The sequence below is a fragment of the Thamnophis elegans genome, chromosome 12, assembly GCF_009769535.1.
Source record: "Thamnophis elegans isolate rThaEle1 chromosome 12, rThaEle1.pri, whole genome shotgun sequence".
NCBI lineage: Eukaryota > Metazoa > Chordata > Lepidosauria > Squamata > Colubridae > Thamnophis > Thamnophis elegans.
Genome location: NC_045552.1, coordinates 30787358 through 30807555, shown reverse-complemented (window position 1 = coordinate 30807555; position 20198 = coordinate 30787358). Strand labels below are relative to the sequence as shown.

General features: G+C 45.9%; 1 protein-coding gene across 1 annotated transcript in view; it reads right to left on the bottom strand.

Annotated features, from left to right (window-relative positions):
• MACF1 (microtubule actin crosslinking factor 1) overlaps positions 1-20198 on the bottom strand; it is a 350069-nt gene that overhangs the window by 207464 nt on the left and 122407 nt on the right. Inside the window, 10 exon segments of the mRNA XM_032227099.1 lie at positions 2035-2163; positions 3284-3575; positions 5062-5216; positions 6219-6312; positions 6473-6600; positions 7272-7367; positions 9494-9613; positions 10280-10386; positions 16228-16340; positions 17068-17234. Coding sequence (XP_032082990.1) covers positions 2035-2163; positions 3284-3575; positions 5062-5216; positions 6219-6312; positions 6473-6600; positions 7272-7367; positions 9494-9613; positions 10280-10386; positions 16228-16340; positions 17068-17234 — 1401 coding nt within the window.

Sequence of the window (20198 nt, the reverse complement as noted above, 5' to 3'; positions counted from 1 at the left end):
GGCCTTACTTTTGTACATTGCCCTAAGGAAGGTAAAAAAAAGGAAATAAAAAGGAAAAGATTAAAAAAAATTAACAAAAAAAGGGAAGAAAAATAGAGAAAAGGGGATAAAATAAAGGAGGAGAGTAAGCAGTGTTTAGTCTGGCTCATAAATTAAATTTTAAATAAATTTTGTTATCTTATAAAATAAAAGAAAGAAATAAGTAATGGAAGAAGGAGAAAATAAAAAAGGGAAAAAGAGATCCTTGATATAGTGAAATACTATAAGAAAGGTAAAGAAGAAGAAGGCAGGAAAAGGAATTTTGTTTTGATGGTGACACTTAATAAAAATTGGCACCTAATACAGCATTGTTTTGGGTGTTTGTAATAAAAGGGAAAAGAGGAGGGAAAAAAGCACTGTGTGGAGTGCAGATCAAAACGTAAGAGTAAAAGTAGTTGTTAAATTGTGAAACAAATTTAGAACCCATGTCTGAAAACAAGAAATATACTCATGTTCCGCACTTGCGCAAAAACTGGTGGGCGGTAAGGAAATTTTTCCATCAAGAAAGATCCATTAGTGGACGGTAGGTAGAAAAAGGTTGACTACCACTGCTCTATATTTTCATTCTCTTCTTTAATTTTTGGGGCTCCAACCTCATCATCTTTTGCTGTGAGAAACAATAGTCTATCCAACTTCTTCTCAAATCTCCCAAATCCTTCCAAAATATTTTGAATTCCAGTCAGGATATTTCAAAATTTTAAGGTTTCCTCATCTGCATATTGATCCATTTCCCCCCCCCAAAAAAAAGATGAAGGAAAAAGAAAAAAGGAGTCTGATAGCCACTGCCACTCTAGCCTTCCAAGCCTCTTTTGTGTGTTTGTGTGTGTGTGTGTGAGAGAGAGAGAGAGTGTGTGTGTGTGTGTGTGTGTGTGTGTGTGTGTATAAAATTGACTTAAGCACAAGTCCTTTTGTACTCTTCAAAAAAGAAGGGTTATTTTTCTTTTCCTTTTCCTTCCCTTGCCAAAATATTTTCCAAAAGCACCTGCAAAAAACAATTCATGCCCTTGGCTCTTTATCAGATTTTGTAAGCAAGTTGCAAACCCTTCAGTTACAAAATAAGATCAAAGAGGAATGAACAAAGGATACATTGTTTCAAAAAAAAGAACACCAGGCTCTGACTTCCGAATGGCAGATTCCACTTTTTCATACTTGTCTCAAGCTTATGGAAAACAAAAATCTGTAATTGTCTTTGGTGGAATTTAATAACAAATGGTAGGAGGAGATAGTTAAAATAAAAAAGAGTATTTTAATTCAAGCCAAAAAATAAGGTGACAAAAAATAGAGGGGGAAAAAATCAATTCATTCACTTCAAGCGGAGAAACAGGAAACGTTACGGTCACTTCAATCCACAAAATGTGGTTACAAGAAAAAACAAGAACTTTCCAAGGCAGTGCAATAAGAATTAAATTCGCCGCTTTATTCTTTTACTTAAAGGACTAATTGATTTTTTTTAAAGTTTCTTTGGGCAATCTTTCTCAAAATAGAAAAAACACCCTCACCCAATGGACTCACTTTCACTTTCTTCCTTCCAGAGCCATCTCCTACTTCATCAGCCTGGGGGCTACCTGTTTGGCGCTGGCTTGAAGCACTTCCCTTGGGTCAATCAGGGACTTTGCGATGTCCCTGAGATGAGCAAGGCTTTGTCTTCTGTTCACCGTCTCTACGGGACAGTTTAGGTCCAACTGGACTGTCCAGTGGCAAAAGTGTCAACGGCGGTCTCAGATTATCGAGACCGCACGTTGTGTGTCGCGATGTTGGCTCCTCCTCCTTGTGATAAATATATTTTGAAGTTGTTGCATTGGCTATCAATGCTACCCGGAGGAATAAGATGATGATTAGATGAGGTGAATAGTTATAGACCAAGAAAAAAGTTAGCATGTTCTAGAGAAAATCAACCCAGCTCTAAAAACAAGTTAAACGTAGTCCCACTTTGCCTCCCAGGGTCCTCGAAGCCATCTTGAAGTGGGTCAAATAAGCCCCAGTGGGTCTGCTCACCTCGTACATCCTGGCCTCCTTCACGCTGGAGCCTATCCCTTTGACGCTACTGTGGACTTGGCGCTGAACCTCCAGCTGGGCTTCCACACTGGGCAAGTCATTCCCCCATTCGGATCGTTCCAGCTTCATCTGAAAGGCCATCAAAAGGAGCCACCAGTCAAGGCAGGGAAAAAGGATCCCCAGGTCATCCCCAGAGGGTTCTGCTGATCAAAAATGCTTCTTTCTACTCTACTGTCCTTTTCCAATTGATTTTTAAAACTAAAAAAAGTCTTAACTATTTACATTTACAACATTTGGCAAGATAAAATCAGTAGAAATCTTTTCCAAATTTGCCTAACTTTTACAATAAATAGGCCAAATAATGTTTTTCAAGGCAAACTGGCCTACTTGTGTTGTGTACCAAGTCGGATTACTTTCAAGAGCAATACGACAACCTGGGACCCTTTGGGTCATCGTTTCAGAGACAGTTTTTACCAGATGTCAGTCTCTGCTTTGCTGCTGCTTCGGCTGCCATTGAAACGGGGAGTACGGCATGGTATTTGGGAGGGGTTTACTAATTGTGCTGGAGGAAGATTCTGGAGTTCTGCTGCCTGTCGGACTGCGCATGCGGAGGAGGTTCCCGCCAAGGCCAACAGCACCGACATTCCATCTCGGTGATGCCTTTCGAAGTTATCTCGCACCTGACACTTGGGAGAATTATGATTGGACTGCAACTGGGATGCCAAGGGGTGGGGAATGGGTTATTTTATATATCACTCGCTTTCGCGCCTAAATAATCAGTCTTCGCTTTGCTATGCTTCTAATCATTTATAATTAGTAAAAGTACATTTGATTTCTATCAATGGAGTCTCGTGGTCTTCTTCCTAATTACTCAATGAAGAGGTGTTGACACCAGAATCCTCAATGCTTACAACAACAGCAGAGCTTTTAATGTCCTGGAAAAGCTCTTAAAGATTCAGAGATGCATCTACCTTGAAAGTAACCCATGTTGTAGTACTGCATAGCACAGTCAAATATCAAGACTTGACCACAGGAAATATGACATTTCATATTATGTCATATCAAGTTTTATAAAACGTGCTAATTTCAGTTCAGGGGGGGGTCATGGGTTCCAGATTTTGGATGCATTCTGAGAGTTAGCCCATTTGAGGTACCTGGGTTCGGAAATGACCTAGTTCAGCACTTTATCTGAACACACCACCAGACCCATCACCTGATGTCCTTCTTTCCTTCCCACCATGCAACGCACCTGTATCTCTTCCACCCAAGAGAGCAGCTCGTACACAAAGCGGAGGTTGCCCTCGTCTTCAGAGGATGAAATAGCTACTAACTCCACACGAGGCATTGGCTTCCGAATCCAGGAGGTAGAGGCAGGAGGGGCAATCGTTCCTTTCAGCAAAGGTTCCATCTTCAAGTGTCTAGTGCTCAAGGAGGAAGGCTGTGCCAAGTCCAAGGAGGAGGGGGAGGAGAAGTGACCTTTCCGGTAAAGATTGGTACACTCCAGCCTCAAAGTTACCAATTCATCTTGAAGCCGCACAATCCTGGGAGAGAGTCAGGCAAGATAGACAACATAACCACCAGATGGATTTGTATGGCTGACAAACTGTACTCAACTAGTAGTCCTTAATGGTGCTACATCTACATGGAGGGAAGTAAGCAGTGGGGTACCACAAGGTTCCATCTTAGACCCAATACTCTTCAATATCTTCATAAATGACTTAGATGAGGGAATAGAGGAAGAACTCATCAAATTTGTGGATGATACTAAGCTGGCAGGAATAGCCCATAAGACAATCTCAGGATCTAAAAAGATCTTCACAGACTTGAACAATGGGCCCTATCCAATAAAATGTAATTTAATGTGGAGAAAAGCAAGGGCAGGAAAAACCAAAGGTAAAAAAACGGATTAGGCAAAACCTGGCTCAAAAAACAGTCACTGTGAGAGGGACCTTGGAGTCCTAGTAGACGATCACTTAAACATGAGTCAGCTGTGTGCAACAGCCACCAAACAAGCTAATGCAATCCTTGGTTGTATAAACAGAGGCATAGAATCAAATCACGTAAAGTATTAGTACCGCTTTATAAAGCCTTAGTAAATCCATACATGGAATAATGCATCCAGTTTTATTTACTACATTACAAAAAAAGATTTTGAGACTTTGGAAAAAGTGGAGAGAAGAGCAACTAAGATGATTAAAGGACTGGAGACAAAAACATATTGAACAAATCAAAGAGAGAAGCAACCTGGAATTAAGAAGAAACTTCCTAACAGTGAGGACAATTAACCAGTGGAACAGCTGGCCTTCAGAAATCGTGTGTGCTCAAACACTGGAGGTTTTTAAGAAAAAACTAGACAGCAACTTGTCTGAAATAGTATAAGGTCTTGAGGGTTGGACTAGAAGACCTCCAAGGTCTCTTCCAGCTCTATTCTGATTGACCGATTGAAAGGCAAGGTTGGCAGAGAATCACACGCATACATAACTGCAAACACAGTGCTGGAAACTTCCTGACTATTTATTTATCCCATTTATATGACCATCCATCTCATAAAAACTCTCCCTGGGTAGCATACAACAATCAATAAAACAACTATACATAAAAATACTAATTATTAAAATATAACAGATTAAAACATGAAAAAGTCCTTAACTTATGACCATAATCAAGCCCAGAATTATGGTTATAAGTCATGATTGTAAATTGAGGCATCACGTGACCAGACATGTCTTAGTTTGTGTGCTTATTATTTTGGGGCTTTATTGGGGTGCAGATATAATAACATTTGTACTTGTGTGAGATCGATTCTTGTGTGAGTGCAGTGCAGTATAAATTCAATCACTGAATCAGTCAGATGGAAAGTCACAGGGCATATCCAACCATTACACGGTCCTCAACTGGACCAAGACCAGCCGTCCTTGGGAAGACAGAGGAGCCATCCTTTCCCCAGGCTTGAAATGCAACTTTATTTCGCAACTGTCTTACATGCTCTTAAAAGCTCCTTTCTAAATGCCCACAAACATCACTCACTTGAAGACCAGCTCCTCCACCTGGTAATAGTTCTCATCCCGGAGTATCTGAACATCCATCTGCAGCTGTCGGAGGAGTCCCTCGCACTCCTGGAGGTACATGATGACATCGGATTCATACTGCACTGGCTGGCCCGACTCCAATTGGGCTTCCTCCTGGCAAGAGATAATTTAAGGTTCTTAAGGAGATTCTCTTTCTATGATGCACTTTGAGGAAGATGCCCAAAACCTCTGGCAGAGGAACTGTACAGTCATGAAAAGGGAATTGATCCTAAAAAAAAAGTGTCAGCCGGGAGTTCAGTGTGGTTCAGGTTTGCTTTCCTGAAGGATGTCTGTTACATCGGGTGAATGGATGAGGCAGACTCAGGCTAACAGTAACAACAGCTCTTTATTAAGGAACACTATATTCAATCCAGCAAAGTCTCTGTCTGGCAGCAGCCCTTTTATAGGGAGCTGTCAGACCTCTCGGCCAATCATCTTTGAGTATTTTCCCGCCAGATCAGAGGACCTTGGTGGAAACTACCATACTGTCTGTCAGTATGTAACAATGTCAAAGACCAGAGCATTTTGGCACATGTAGCAAGAAAGGTTGCAGTAACAATAGCACCTAGACTTATATACCGCTTCACCGTGCTTGACAGCCCTCTCTAAGTGGTATACAGAGCCAGCCCTATGGCCCCCAACAATCTGGGTCCTCATTTTACCCACCTTGGAAGGATGGAAGGCCGAGTCCACCTTGAGCCAGTCATAAACTCCTGGAGTGAGCACTGAGTTAGCTTGCAGTACTGCATTCTAACCATTGTGCTTGATAAAGGCAAGAGAGGAAAGTGGAAAAGGGGAGACAGTGAAACAAGAGGAAAGAGGAAGTGGGAGGAGGTAACCAGAAGATGGAAGGGAAAAGAGCAAGAAGCAACATATCAATGAGGGAAGCCTAAGGGAAAGCACAGAGGCCAAAGATGGAGCAAGAGAAACTTCACCAAGATCCTACCAGCAGGAAGCAACTGCAGGCAGACAAAGCAACTTCAAGCTACAGATTGTGGAATGCCTGACAGTCCAAGAGCATGGGGGACTGCTTCAAAGGCTTATGGCCCCCTGAGACCAAAGGTGAGACCACTCACAGTGGTTGTGTGGGAGGGAGGCCAAAGAGCAGACACTTACTGCCTGCAGCGTGTTCCTTGCCAAGGTGAGTTTTTCCTCACAGCTGAGGGTCCCATTCTGAATCTTGTTTGCTCTCTGCAGCAGCAGCTCCAGTCTGCAAAATAAACCTCAGTCACTATTTCAAAGAGAATGGATGAGTCACTTCTTTTTCTAAGTAAAAGAAGAGATATTTATCCTTATAGAGTCTAAACCTTACAGAGGCAACACAGAGAAGAAATTTTCCCATCCCTCACACTGCCCAGCACAGGGGTCACCTTTCCACAGCTGGTCGTAGAAGCTTCTCATGCTCCAGCATCTCTATGATCAGCTTTCCCCACTCTTCCTCTACGTCGTTGGGATGGTAGCCCTGCGGCAGCTTCAGGCGTCCAAATTCAATCCAGACCTAGATTCAGACAACAGAGGAGGAGGAGCCGTTTCTCCTGAGCCTGACCACAGAACACACCCTGTACAAAGAGGTCCTCTCCTGGGCTTTGAGACCCAAATGATTCATTCTTTTGTCCGGGTTGAGGTGCAGCAAATGAGAATTGCCTTCCAGGAGATTCTCCTCTGCAACAACCAAATACTGTTTGGACAACATTTAGAAAGTCTTAAATAACTTAAGGCACAGCAGACATGGTGTAAATTCACTGAGCTGAGTTTGAGCTAAATTTCAGTCATTTCCACGGGAAACAACTAAGGAGCAGCTGCCAGAGATCAGGCCTAGAGAGAGAGGTGTGATTGTGACCACAGGATTTGGCAGAAGCCTACTTGGGGCAGGAAAAGGGCCTGATCCACCATCTTCCATAATCTTTCACACACACACCCCAATGGTCTTCCCAGGGAAACTGCTGGCCCCCCACATTTAGCACTATAAAGAGTTAGAAGAGAAACTTGGTTCATGCTATAAAACTTCACTAGGGATGGGGAGCTGAAGTCAGAGCTTACCTGTAACTCTCACTCATGTGCCAGATTTAAGGGAATGCAGAACTGAAATTCTGCGCCACCAGTCAAGCCAAGGTGGTCATTTGCAGTCCTTTTTTAAGACACCTCAATACATCTATGCAAGTCTCTTACCTCCAGCAATTTGTATAACTCTTCAATGCTTCTTTTTTCTAACTGTTTTGTTGGGATTTCTGTTTCTTTAAAATGGATATACTGGTTATAAAGTGCCTGCAAAATGAGAGGATTTATCCATGAATCCTCTTTCTTAAAGAAGGCAAGAAAGATAAAAAAAAGGAGGGAAATGCATCGTATTTTGAGCTGTGGAAGTTCTTAGAAGTAAGAAGTAAGATCATAAAGGGGAGCTTCTTGCTACCAAAGCTGGTGCTGCCTTTTGATTATTTGGGCCTGTGTTGACTTCTTGGCCTCCTCCCAATCTCTCACAGAAAACCAGACGGGGACCTCATTCAGCAGAAGGTAACTTCCCAGGATTCTCAGCTCAATCCTTTCCCAACTTTTAGTTTCCTTCCTGCAATCCTGCTATTTCTTGTTGCCTTCCTCTGGACCATTCTTGTTCCTGACTCTAAACCCACAAGAACTCACATCCAGATCATCATGTGAGAGGCAATTGCAACACTCTTTAAACGTGGCTGCCCTTAATGCAGATAACATAGAAGGAAAAAAAAAAAAAGCTGCTGTTGGTGCAGAACCTACAGCCAGGCTGTCAGCTGGGGAAATCTGCTCCCACAGAGCGATGCTCATTGGATTCCACCAGTAATTTTCAGGATTCAATCAAAGTAGGGACTATACAGCCACACATGGCCTGCTGCCAGGATACATCATGATCTGCCTTATTATGTCTGAGGCTGCCTGCCCAGTCTAGATAGCTAAGACATTTTCTGCAGTGGTCCTTATATGGTGGATTCATATGCTGCCCTCCCCTTCTCACATTTCAGAGGTGCTGAAAACCTTTTCCCCCCTTTTTTCATGGGGCCTTTCACTGCAATGTGGAATTGTGGGTAACTATCTGTTTTATCCATTTTGATGTTTTAAGGTAGGCTTTAGATGACATTGGGAATCCCCTAAAGTCTGGGGACTGCCGTGGCCTATAAAATAAACCACCAGAGCCAACCCTTCTTAGCACTTAGCTATAGCAGGAGGAGCCATGCAGCCAAATGCTTTTCAAAATCTTTCATTCCACTTCAGTTGCCAAGAGGAGCAGAAAGGTGACCCTCCCCAAGACACAGATTCCCTTTCCTCATATCCAAATACACCACTAATTCTGCTTCCTCTCACAGTTTCATCTCTCTGCCTCTAGCGACCCAGACGGAAACCCCAAAGGAAAGGAGAAGTGGGAAGTTGTTCCCCTCCACAACCACAGGCTTCCCGATGAGACTGTCATTCCTACAGGAAGACCAATGCCCTGCCTCTCCCCCCCCCCAGTTCCAATACTAGCAAACAACCAGAAGTCTTCTCCCTCACAGCCAACTACTTTTCGCTACTGCAGAGACCAGCTGCCTGTAGTACCTGAATAGAGACTGCGCATTAGAAAATAGAGATAAAAAGAAACTAATTCTAAGACCCCTCCAAAACAAAAAGTGTCGTGTTACTTCAGGGGCTGCTGTAATTTAACCTTGAAGTTTTATTTAAAAAATGGTCATGCCTTTATTACTTTATATACTTTTTAACTTTTTTACTTTCCTACTTTGCCCTCAACAACAATCCTGTGAGGTGGGCTAGGCTGAAAAAGAATGATTGACCCAATCTCCCAGTTGGCTTTCATGCCTAAGGAGGGACTGGAACTCATGGTCTCCTGGTTTCTTTTTTCTTTTCCTGTCAAGTTTTTTTCATTTATATATAAGTATTTTGAATACAGTGTATTGTCCGAGCATACTATTTTACAATAGAAAAAAAGGTAACAGGAGACACAGAATATTATTTAAAGTGGAATAGGCTTTATCAATGTTAGAGATAAGAGATAGACAACAGGTGAAGAAAGAGTATTGTTTATGTTTAAGTAAAATATGAACATTATTTATAACTATATGTATGCTAATATATTTAACAGGAACATAAATGAGCGAATATAATTATAAATATGGTTAGAATTATTTTGTTATATCACTATTATTGCTATCAGTATATATGGTCTCCTGGTTTCTAATCTGGTGTCCTCATCACCGGATAACTGACTCTCTTGAGTTGGGATGCAATCCATAGCTAAGCTCAACCAAGGCCACAGAATCAATTGTACACAATTGTATTTTGGATAGGAGGAGCTTCCACAAATGACTGTGCAGCAACTGAAATCAGGAGCCATTTCAGATCTGATAAGAGGAAAACTGGCCAGAACTTACCTTGAGCTTTACAGGGTTTTGGGGAAAAGATTTGTCACACATCTGTATCGTATGCTGCTTGATCCAGCTGATGAGTGTTTCTACACAGGTGTGATATTCTAACCATTTTGTGTCCACTTCCTACAAGAAAAAGGGGAAATCGAGGGCACTCAAGTGGTACTGGATGGAGAAGAAACACCAGGAAAAATCATACAGCCAAAGAAGAGCCATCAAAATGGGGCAAAAGAAAAAAACAGAGACTAAAACAAGCCCTTTCTCTTTGCCTTTGCAAAGGGGCTCAAGGCCAGTGCCAAAGTTCCAAGGCCCCCGAGAGATGGCTGGGAACGATGGGGCCTCAGCACCAAAGGAAGCCAAAGAAAGAACAATCCTCCCTTCCTAAAAGCTGAGTTTCCACCAAGAAGCAGCAAGGAAGAGGAACGCATAGAAGCATGGCTGACTTTCTAACCTGACATCGGCCAGAACAGCCATGTCACAACTGCCCATTCCCTGCCAACACATCTCACACATTATGTAAATGTGAGAAAAGTTGAAGCAGGACAGCAACTTTTCCAATAATCTTCAATTCATTTAATTAAAAAAAATAGAAACACAAACTATCATTTCTTTTATTGTACAAGTCCACTATTTGTATTTCAGATGACCAAAGGCCTTGGCTCTCATATCAATATATTGCCTTTCTCCTTACAGGTACACAGTGATATGCTTGGAAACAACGGTGGTAAGAAGTTGCAGAAAAACAAAATGTTGAGTGAACCCTCCAGGCTGAACAAAGGTAGCTAAACTTACAGTGGCACTAATTCCTTCTCCTCCCTCGGGGACTTTGGGGAAGGCATCATAAATTGAAGACACGTAAGTGATTACAGATTTTTCATCTGGTGAAGGGACATCAACATCTGAAAGAAAAGAAAAGAAAAATGACTTGTGTCTAAAGCTGTCTCCGAAGTGAGGCATGGGAGGAGTCACACATGGGTATTAACACAGCCCTTTTGCCCTGGAGACTGAGGTAAATCTTGAGGCCACACCTCCATTCCTCCTCTGACCTCCCAGATTAACTTCAGACTCTGGCCCAGAGGGAGTGTTTACCTGACTCTCCCTCGCTTCAAAGACTTCAAGTTTTTTTCAGGAAAATTAAGCCTTTTTTTACAGGATTACTTTCAACCCTCCTCTTCTGTGCTCCATGCTGCTAGCATCCCAAGCCTCACCGCTTGCTAGCGCGTGCCCCAGGTGGCCAGACGGCCATGTAAGAGGGGTAGCAGCCGCTGAGTCGCGCGGCTTACCAGAACGGCCAAAGGATCACCAGGAGGCCTTCGCAAGCATCGTAGCTCAGAAGATTCTGCAGGATCGTTGACCAGTGCCCACAAGCTTCAGAGGAGCTCGGACAGCAGATCGGCGGCCGCCATCTTTGTTTCCGCCATCTTGGAGCACATGAGTGAGTGCGTGGCCGGTGTACCTCCTACAGTCGCCGAGAGCACTCAAGAAGCTCTGAAGAAGCCAGAAGAGGCTTGGAACGGCCTTATCTCTGTCAGCAATCCAGGGAGAGCCATAGTTTTTGGTGCTTGCCGGCAGTTGGGCGTGGATCGATGGCAGGGAAGGAGCGCGGAGGCTGAAGAGCATCGCACACATCAAATTGAGCCGGCAGAAGAGTGAGGAGGGGGTGATCGTCAGAATCGTGAGTAGCATGGCGGAGGCGGTGAGCAGCAGGGGTGCTGGGCCTAGATCCCCAGGGGACTTGGACCAAGGCGAGGGGACCTCTAGGGGGGCTCCCCCAGTCACCAGAGCGAGGTCCCCCGCCAAGAAAAGCACCCCCAGGGCCCCTAGGAAGGAAACCTCCTGTAAAGGGGGTAGAGTTACCAGGGCCTCCACTAGAAGGTTTAGGGCCACCATTAGTCCATCACCTTCTAGATCACACTCCCCCCGCAGGCTCCCTATGCTGGTAGAGGCCCAGGTGGCATCCCCTGGCTCCCCAAGGAGCTCAGGCAGAGGGTGCAGCTCCCTATCGCCCCCCCCCCCCATCGCCTGCCCACCCATCTGAGGCTAGGGGTGATCCCTTTGGGTGCATGGCACCCAGCTCTGCCAGACACTGGCTGGCAATGCAATCCCCAGAGCCAAGGGAGTTCTTGCAACCCCCAGAGCTGCACCCATCTCTGCCAAAGCTTCCTGAAAGCTTCCAGGAAGTGTTAGCCAGGGCCATAGCCCAGGGAATTGCTTCTGGGATGAAACACCAGTCCCAAGGTTCCAGGAGTAGGTCTTCCCGGGACAAGTCCAGGAGTTACCAGGATCGCCCCAGGTCCTCTGCCACCAGAGAACCCAGGTCACCCTCCCCCTCTACTGCTAGTGAAGCTTCAGATTTAGAGGAGGGGGAGGTGGGGTTTTCTGAGGATGAGGATGCCCAAGCCCCTGAAGCTCCCAACATCACCGGGCTGTTCCCCCCCTCCTTGTTTAGCTCCTTACTTCGTAAGGCCAGGACCACAGCAGACCTGGACACCCCTCCAGAGCCCAGTCCTGCAACTGCAGTGTTTTTTCCCAATCTGGGGGGCAATGAGCGTAGGTTCTATAATCTCAACTCTACCTTTGCCCAAGCACTCCAGGTATCACTCTCTCACAGAAAACCAGACGGGGGCCTCATTCAGCAGCATTCAGCAGCCTGGCTTCGGCTTCTGCGGTGGTGACTGGAGACATAGCCAACTGTCTCAAGGCAAAAGACAAGAAGGCAGAGATGATCATGCGTAAGTCCTTCCTGGCAATAACCTGGGCTATTAGGGGGGCCACGTCCACATCTTTTTTCAACAGGCCCACAGTACTATGGCTGGAACACCTGAGAAACAGGACTCCGGCCACGGAAGTACGTCTGCTACAGGACATTTCCAAGGTGCTGGCAGCCACCCAGTTTTCGGCGGACATCACGCTGGATGCAGTTAAGTATGCTTTGCGAGATTTGTCATCCTCTGTAGCGTCCAGGCGCCTGCTGTGGCTGCGTCACTGGCAGGCGGAGTCTCATGCAAAGTGGCACCTGGCAGGAGATGTCTACACCAGGGACAAGGTTTTCAGTTCTTCGCTGGATCCTATTCTGAGAGACCTCTCAGCGGCTTTCGATACCATCGACCATGGTATCCTTCTGCAACGGTTAGAGGAGGTGGGAGTGGGAGGCACCGTTCTACGGTGGTTTTCCTCTTACCTCTCTGACAGGTCACAGTCGGTGTTGGTCGGGCGACAGAGGTCGACCCCTAGGCCCCTTAAATGTGGGGTGCCGCAGGGTTCGGTCTTGTCCCCCCTCCTATTTAACATCTACATGAAGCCGCTGGGTGACATCATTCGACAGCACGGGGTCAAGTATCATCAGTATGCTGATGATACACGATTATATCTTTCTGCCCCGTGCCTGCTCAGTGTAGCGGCGGACGTGATGTGCCGGTGCCTGGAGGCTGTTAGGAACTGGATGGGGGTAAACAAACTCGTCCTCAATCCCAACAAGACTGAGTGGCTATGGATGTTCCCCCCGAAGGATAGTCCAGATAGTCCATCCTTGATCCTGGGGGTGAAAACTTACACCCCTCAGAGAGGGCTCGCAATTTGGGGGTCCTCCTGGATTCACAGCTGACACAAGTTTCAAGGTTCGAGTGTCACCCCAGGTGCTGCTCTCGCTCCGTTGGTGGCTGACCCCAGCCCTAGACAAGGGATCACTTTTCAAGGAACCAGTGAGGAAGGTACTCACAACGGACGCAAGCCTGTTCGGCTGGGGAGCACACCTGGAGGCCCAGATAGCCCAGGGCCGCTGGACTCCAACAGACCTGCACAACAACATAAAGTGGTTGGAGCTCAGGGCCATCCATCTGGCCCTACGTCACTTCAAGACCACTGTGACCGGCCACCATGTCCTGGTCTTGACGGACAATGTGGCAGCCAAGGCCCACGTGAACAGGCAAGGGGGCACACATTCCAAGGCCCTACCCGACGAGGCCCTCCAGTTGGGGAACTGGGCAGAAAGGAATCTTCAGTCCATCAGAGCGGAACACATCTCCGGGACAGAGAACCAGCAAGCGGATTGGCTCAGCAGGGTGACGGTCGACAACAGAGAATGGCAGTTCCATCCCAACGTCTTCCTACAGATCTGCGAGAGGTTCAGACGCCCGGCAGTGGATCTCTTCGCAAGCCTAGCGAACGCCCAGCTGCCAAGCTTCATATCAAGGTTCCCGTCCAGGGGCGCCATAGACAGATGCAGATGGCCACCTGGTCTCCTCTACGCCTTCCCACCCCTTCCCCTTATTCCCGGGGTCTGAGGAAGTTAGTGGCAGAGAGAGCAGAGATGATACTAGTGGCTCCCTTCTGGCCACGTCATCCCTGGCTAGCAGACTTGGTGGAGCTGCCCTGAGCTCCCCACTGGAGGATCCCCCCAGGGGAAGTGTCCCTGCACCAGGGGTCTCTGGAGCATCCGGACCCGGAGTGGCTCCATCTGACAGTCTGGCGATTGAGCGGGAACAACTAAGAGGAGCCCATTTCTCCGCGAAGGTCATTAAGACCATCAAGGTGTCCAGGATCTACAATGCCTCCTGGGTCGCTTTCACGGATTGGTGCCAAGCAAGGGACATTGTTCCAGCTTCGACTTCTGTACCCCAGGTTCTGGGCTTCCTACAGGAAGGTCTGGAGAAAGGTCTGGCCCCCAGCACCCTTAGGAGACAAATCTCTGCCCTCTCCATGGTCCTGCGGGGGTGGTGGTGGATTCACCGCCTTTGTCACAGCATCCGGTCCTAAGGTGTTTCCTTAAGGGAGTGGCGAATCTGAATCCCCCAGTGGTCCATTGATTCCCGACCTGGAACCTGCCCATGGTCCTCCAGTCACTGATGGAGGCACCTTTCGAACCCTTGAGGGAGGTTTCCCTACAATTTTTGACCCTTAAGGCCGTCTTCCTGGTTGCCATCACCTCAGCCAGGAGAGTATCTGAGTTTAACGCTCTTTCCAGCAGAGCGGATCTCTGCACCTTTCTGGAGAACCGGGTCATCCTCAGGCTGGATCCCACATTCATGCCCAAGATCAACTCTCCCTTCCACAGGGTATTAGAGATAGTTCTGCCAGACTTCTGTCCGCAGCCCTCCAGGGATAGGGAAAGATCATGACACTGGCTGGATGTTAGAAGAGCCCTGCACATCTATCTGAAGTGCACGGCGCCCTTTAGGAGTTCAGAGGCCCTCTTCGTCTCTTTTCAGGCATCTACCCGGGGAACCATGGTTTCCCCGGCAGCCATTAGCAGGTGGATCAGAGCGGCCATCTCAAAGGCCTACTAGGCACGGGGATTTCAGGTCCCAGAGGGCATCACCGCGCACTCCACCAGAAGTGCAGCCACCTCAGCGGCCTGGGCCACCTAGGCTCCCATAGAAGAGATTTGCAGGGCTGCCGCCTGGTCCTCTCCCTCACCTTTCATCAGGCATTACTGGCTAGACGCTTACATCGGCCTTTGGGAGGAGGGTTCTTCAGGGAGTCTTAGACCCTCGGGGGGCTCAGGCCCATTGATCCCTCCCAAGGACATCTAGCTTTGGTATGTCCCATGTGTGACTCCTCCCACGCCTCATTTCGGAAACTGTCAGTTGGTCTTACCTGAACTGCATGTTTCGAAGTTGGGGTGGGAGTAGTCACTTCCCTCCCATTTTTTAGGGTGCATCGCGCCAGGGGCCTGAGTTAGTTTAGTGGTCAGGCAGGGCCAGGCAGGAAGGATGTGTGTGTGTTTTCTATCTGTCCCTTCCTTCCAGATGCTCTGCTATGAACCATCAGTTAATCTGGGAGGTCAGAGGAGGAATGGAGGTGTGGCCTCAAGATTTACCTCAGTCTCCAGGGCAAAAGGGCTGTGTTAATACCCATGTGTGACTACTCCCACGCCAACTTCGAGACATGCAGTTCAGGTAAGACCAACTGACATTTTCACAATAGCATTACTTCACATTTCATGTAGAGGAATCAAGATTGTGGTGCGATCCACCATGGAATATAAAGTCTCTTATGAACCAGGAAGATATTATTTTCTCTTGAACACTTCTGCCCTAAAGTGGTGGTTTTTTACATACATGAATAACCTTCTCTCTCCTTCTTCAGCAAAGTAATTAAGAACAGAGTTCTTAACATCTACAATCTCAAGTTGCATAGTTCATAAGAAGCTGTATGGTGCATTGTTCAGACAGGAACTAAATGTAAGGCTCAGATTCTACAGGAATCAATGCAGATCTATCTTAATCCATTAAGTGCCTCCAGAAAGCCTGGAGGCCTTCATGCATCTTGGGGCAATGTTGACTTTTTAAATGGAAGCAAATTCTTAAAAGCGCTTTGGAAATCAGTAATGTTAGATAATAATAATAATATAACCAGTCATCAACATATGATCACAATGAAGCCAACAATTTGGGTCATAAGTCATTGTTTTGTTATGCAAGGTACCCACATGATCATCTCACTCAACAATTACAATCCTAGCTTCTTCCCCCACTGCAGTTGTTAAGCAACCACACGGGGGCATCTCAGGCTGTGGGGGAGACCCTGGAAAGCCCTATGACCTCTGATTAAACTTCTCAAGCAACCTCAGAATGCTGAGAAGTGAAGGAGGAATCTACCTGACTTGGAAACATGCTGCCAGTATTGTAAACCTAGTTGGTTTGGTCACTTCAACATCTAAACTCTCTTGCCTTCCAGAGCCCAACTTTTTCAACTTATCTCCATCAAATGCAACCTCCCGCCAATGTTCCCTCAATCACCTTCTGCATCCAGCAACCTGGTGACACCAAGCCGTTCAGCAATCTCAAAGGCCTGCTCCAGGTTCTCTCGGTTGCTTTGAATATAAACTCTCTCCATGTCCACAAGATCTGGTCTGGAGGAAACAGAGAAGCCAAACTATGACGACTCAGCATTTGCAAACAAGTGGTACACATCTGCTAAAGGAGACAATGAACAGCCTCTTCCCACATGGGGACACCTCTGTGAATGTAGATGATTTGCGAAGGGATGCCTGTCAATGGTTAACTTCTGAGGAGAGCATACTGAGAAGGCCAGTGTGCTGATGGCATCCTTCACTAACAAGGAAGGTCTTTTTACAAGAAAATCTTTGTGAATTGGTGGGGTGAAGAGGTGGGGAAGCACCCAAAGTTCTGGTGTCACTACAGAAGAAAGCCCCTCAACGACCCTTCAGTAGTACCCTGGGGTGTAGCTGTAGTAATTGATCCCAAATTCTTTATGTCCTCTACGCAGAACCAGGTTAAGTCTATGGCAGCAAAAAAAAAAAGTGTGTGAGCTGGCAGCCTTTTAGTGTGTTAGTCTGCAAAATATGCTTCCAGACTGTTTCTGGTTGCATACAAAAAATATTTCAATAAAGGTTGAAAAAAATAAAATTCAACAAAAGGTTGAATTCAATAAAACTGGTTATTCAGAAAAAGTGGCAAAAAAGAACATTGGATTTTGTTTGGGACATCAGTGACAGTCTGGACAGTTTAAATATCCAGGTGCAAAATACAAATAAGGCTCATTCCAGCATTAGAAGAGTTGCCTATTTTGGACAAATTTTCCTGATGGTTGAGATGGAGGAGAGGGCTTCTACCTACCGATATCTATGGATGACAGCATTGAACATCTTCCCGTCACTCCAACAGGAAGAGAAGTTGGTGCACTTGAGTCCCACGTAAACAGCCGTTACTTTCTGTGACCACAAAAGCAGCTTTTCTTTAGCAGACATGTCCCCAGACTCTCCGCTGATGTAGATGTCAGAGATCTGAAAGACAAAAACAGGTCCATGAGGTCTTCAGATCGATACCCACCTGAACAGCCCATGTTCTAGTAGCAGAGGAGGCCCCACCATGCCCTGATGACTCCTGAGGTTGTGAGGCAGATGGTTTGTGTTGGGTGATTTTTTTTTCCAAAGGGAAAAATTAGATGGATTCATGTGATGGGACCCTTTGGGGCAATTTTCTTCACAAAATGCAACAAAACAAGAGAGAGTTGTCAGCTGGAAGAGGAGAAAATGTGATGCATTACAATATACAAACCCTACCAAGCCCACCCAACTGATCAAGCTCAAAGAAGCAAGAATTATTCGGATTTTAGAAAGGTCTATTTAATGTTAGATTGGGGTAAAGGCAAGGTCTTGGAAACCACAAAAGGTTTCTGCCCCTGCCCTCATTTATTTAAGGTGGAGTTCATCGAATGCTTTGAAACAGTCCTTCCCAGGTTTCCTCCTATCTGAACTAAGCTGCCAATGATGAGATAAGCCATCAAGAGTTTCTCAACTGCTAATTTCTTGCTTCCCTCCTTTCCTCCCTCTGCACAATCCTAGCTTTTATTCTTGAATAAAAGGCTAGGTTGCAGCTCATAAGCAGGTGCCTCCTTTCCCTCTGAAGAACCACAGATGAAGCAGGGACACTGAGTGAGAAAGAAGCAAGGTCTGGCTGCAGGAAACCCAAGCCCTCTTCTGCTGAGACTCAAATGTCCCAGAGCTGCCCATTTCAACAGAATCTGAAGAGAGGATGGAATTAGGATCTCCTTCACCCAGAAAATAAATCACAGATCAAAAAGCAGAAGTTAAAAAATTACCAAGCTGTTTTCTAGTCTTGTCCAAATGGCCAGGGCAAGCCATCCACTACCAACCTCTTCCGACTTCCTCCAGAACGTCATCAGCAAGAAGAGGAATGAACAGAACATAAAACATCCTTTCTGGATGCAAGGAAGCGCATAGAGCCCTTCAGTTGGAAGGATGGATGTTTCATGGGGAATATGCTTTACAAAATTTATGGCCAGGATAGGAGGTGTCCAGTGGTCCTGGATTTCAAAGAATCTCCTAATGTCCTTAAAAGCAGCTATATGGTTAGCTGTATCAGATTTCATAACCCCTAGCTACAATGCAGCAGAGACTTCAAGAAGTGGCTATTGCTAGATCAGTTGATTTGGTGCAAACAATCTGCCCGATACACAACGCAGAAACCAAGCCCTATAGCTTAAGATTATTTAAGTCCAGAGGTTTAAATCTTAAACCTCTTCCTCCTGCTTTTTTGAGTCAGCAGGCTTGGGGCTGTTCTTTTCCCAACCTTGAGATTGTATTGCTGACACAATTGCTACCTGGTCTAAGCAACACTATTTTGGCCCTTACTGGTTGTGTGGACCAAGCAAACCAGCCCGGTGACAGCTAAAGTCACTCTTCCCCTCTCCTTGGTGAGTGAGTGAGTCGACCTGGGTATCCCTTTCTCCCACAAGAAATGCAGCTGACTTAGGGCCCTGCCAAATCTTTCCAGTTTCAGCCAAGGGTGGTCCAGTGTTGAGCTGCAACCCTCCAATAGTTCTGACTCCCCAGCTGCTGCCTGGCATATGCAGATAAATCAATGAGGACTCGGATTTCTCCAGGATGCTTTCTGCTTTACTTTTCCAACTCTGATACCACTGGAGCTCATTCACAGAATTGAGGGAGAACAGTATCAACAGAGGAGGAACATAAACATGATGAAGTGTTATCTGTTAGAGATCCAGACTTAGACAATACAGTGTATAAACATTTGGCAACACGATCCTGTTGCTGAATCAATTAAGTTATTTATAGTCTGCTGTACAAATTGATTTTCCAAATGAGCATATATTACAGGAAAACTTATTCAAGCAAAAATTATTACTACATTAAACATTAGCACACAGGAGAATTATAACTAGAACAATACTATATGGTCATCTGTCATAAGATACTTCCAAGATAAACATTCCCCATTAGGCTTTTAACCAGGTTCAGTACTAATCCAACAATCAGATACAATTAATGATTGTTTATAGAAATCATGGTTTGAACTGTTTATGAACAGCAGTCTTTTCCCATAACAGTTAAGTGTTACATCTTCATTGAATAAACAACTGTGAAAAGGGGGGTAGTTTATTACTCTCACTACAAAATACACGAGGATGAATCCAAACCCTGCTATCATTAGAAGTGACTGCATACATTTTGCAGAACAAAACTTTCCTTAATCATAATTTGTTCAACAAGCCCGAGTTAAATGTTGTCCTACCTGGGCTTATCTAGGGGAGCAAATCCTGGATTTTTGTGGTACAATGGAGTCTGGATTCCCAGCAGGGAGGGACTGCATTTCAGGGGACCAAGAGACAGCAAAGTTGAGATGGGTTGGGAGGAAACGGGCTAAGACAGCTCCTCCCTAGAAATTCTCACAATGTATCCCAATAATACAACATTCCCAAGTAGATTTCTATCGACAGGGGAGAAATACTAAACGAAACTATTTGGAAGTAACTTTGTATATGTTTTTTCTTGATTCTTGGGGCCTGACAATTTTACTGCCAATAGTACCCCACCTTGACAGTATCCTCTGCTGCCCAAAAGGTTAACCTGTTCATGTTCCAGACATCTAAAGCTTCCCAAGAAGAGAAAGCGGGAACAGGGTAAAGCAGAGAACAACATCAGCGCCTGGACTCCCCTCCCCATCTCGCTCCAGCCTTGGTCCATGCAATGGAGCCCTCCTCAGACCTGAACTTCTAGCACGGAAGGCGCTGCCTGGTGTGCCAGGGAGGCTGCGAGGGAGGGGAATGGCTCCGGGATTCAGAATGGATGGCCTAAGTAAAGGCTGAGGTTCTTGGGGTGCTGCGAGACAAGCATCAGGCTCCCCTGTCGCCAACGCCAAATCCGCTCTCTACCTGCCTGCATCCTTTTTGCACAAACTGTCCAGAGCAGGCCTAGGAAAAGCGG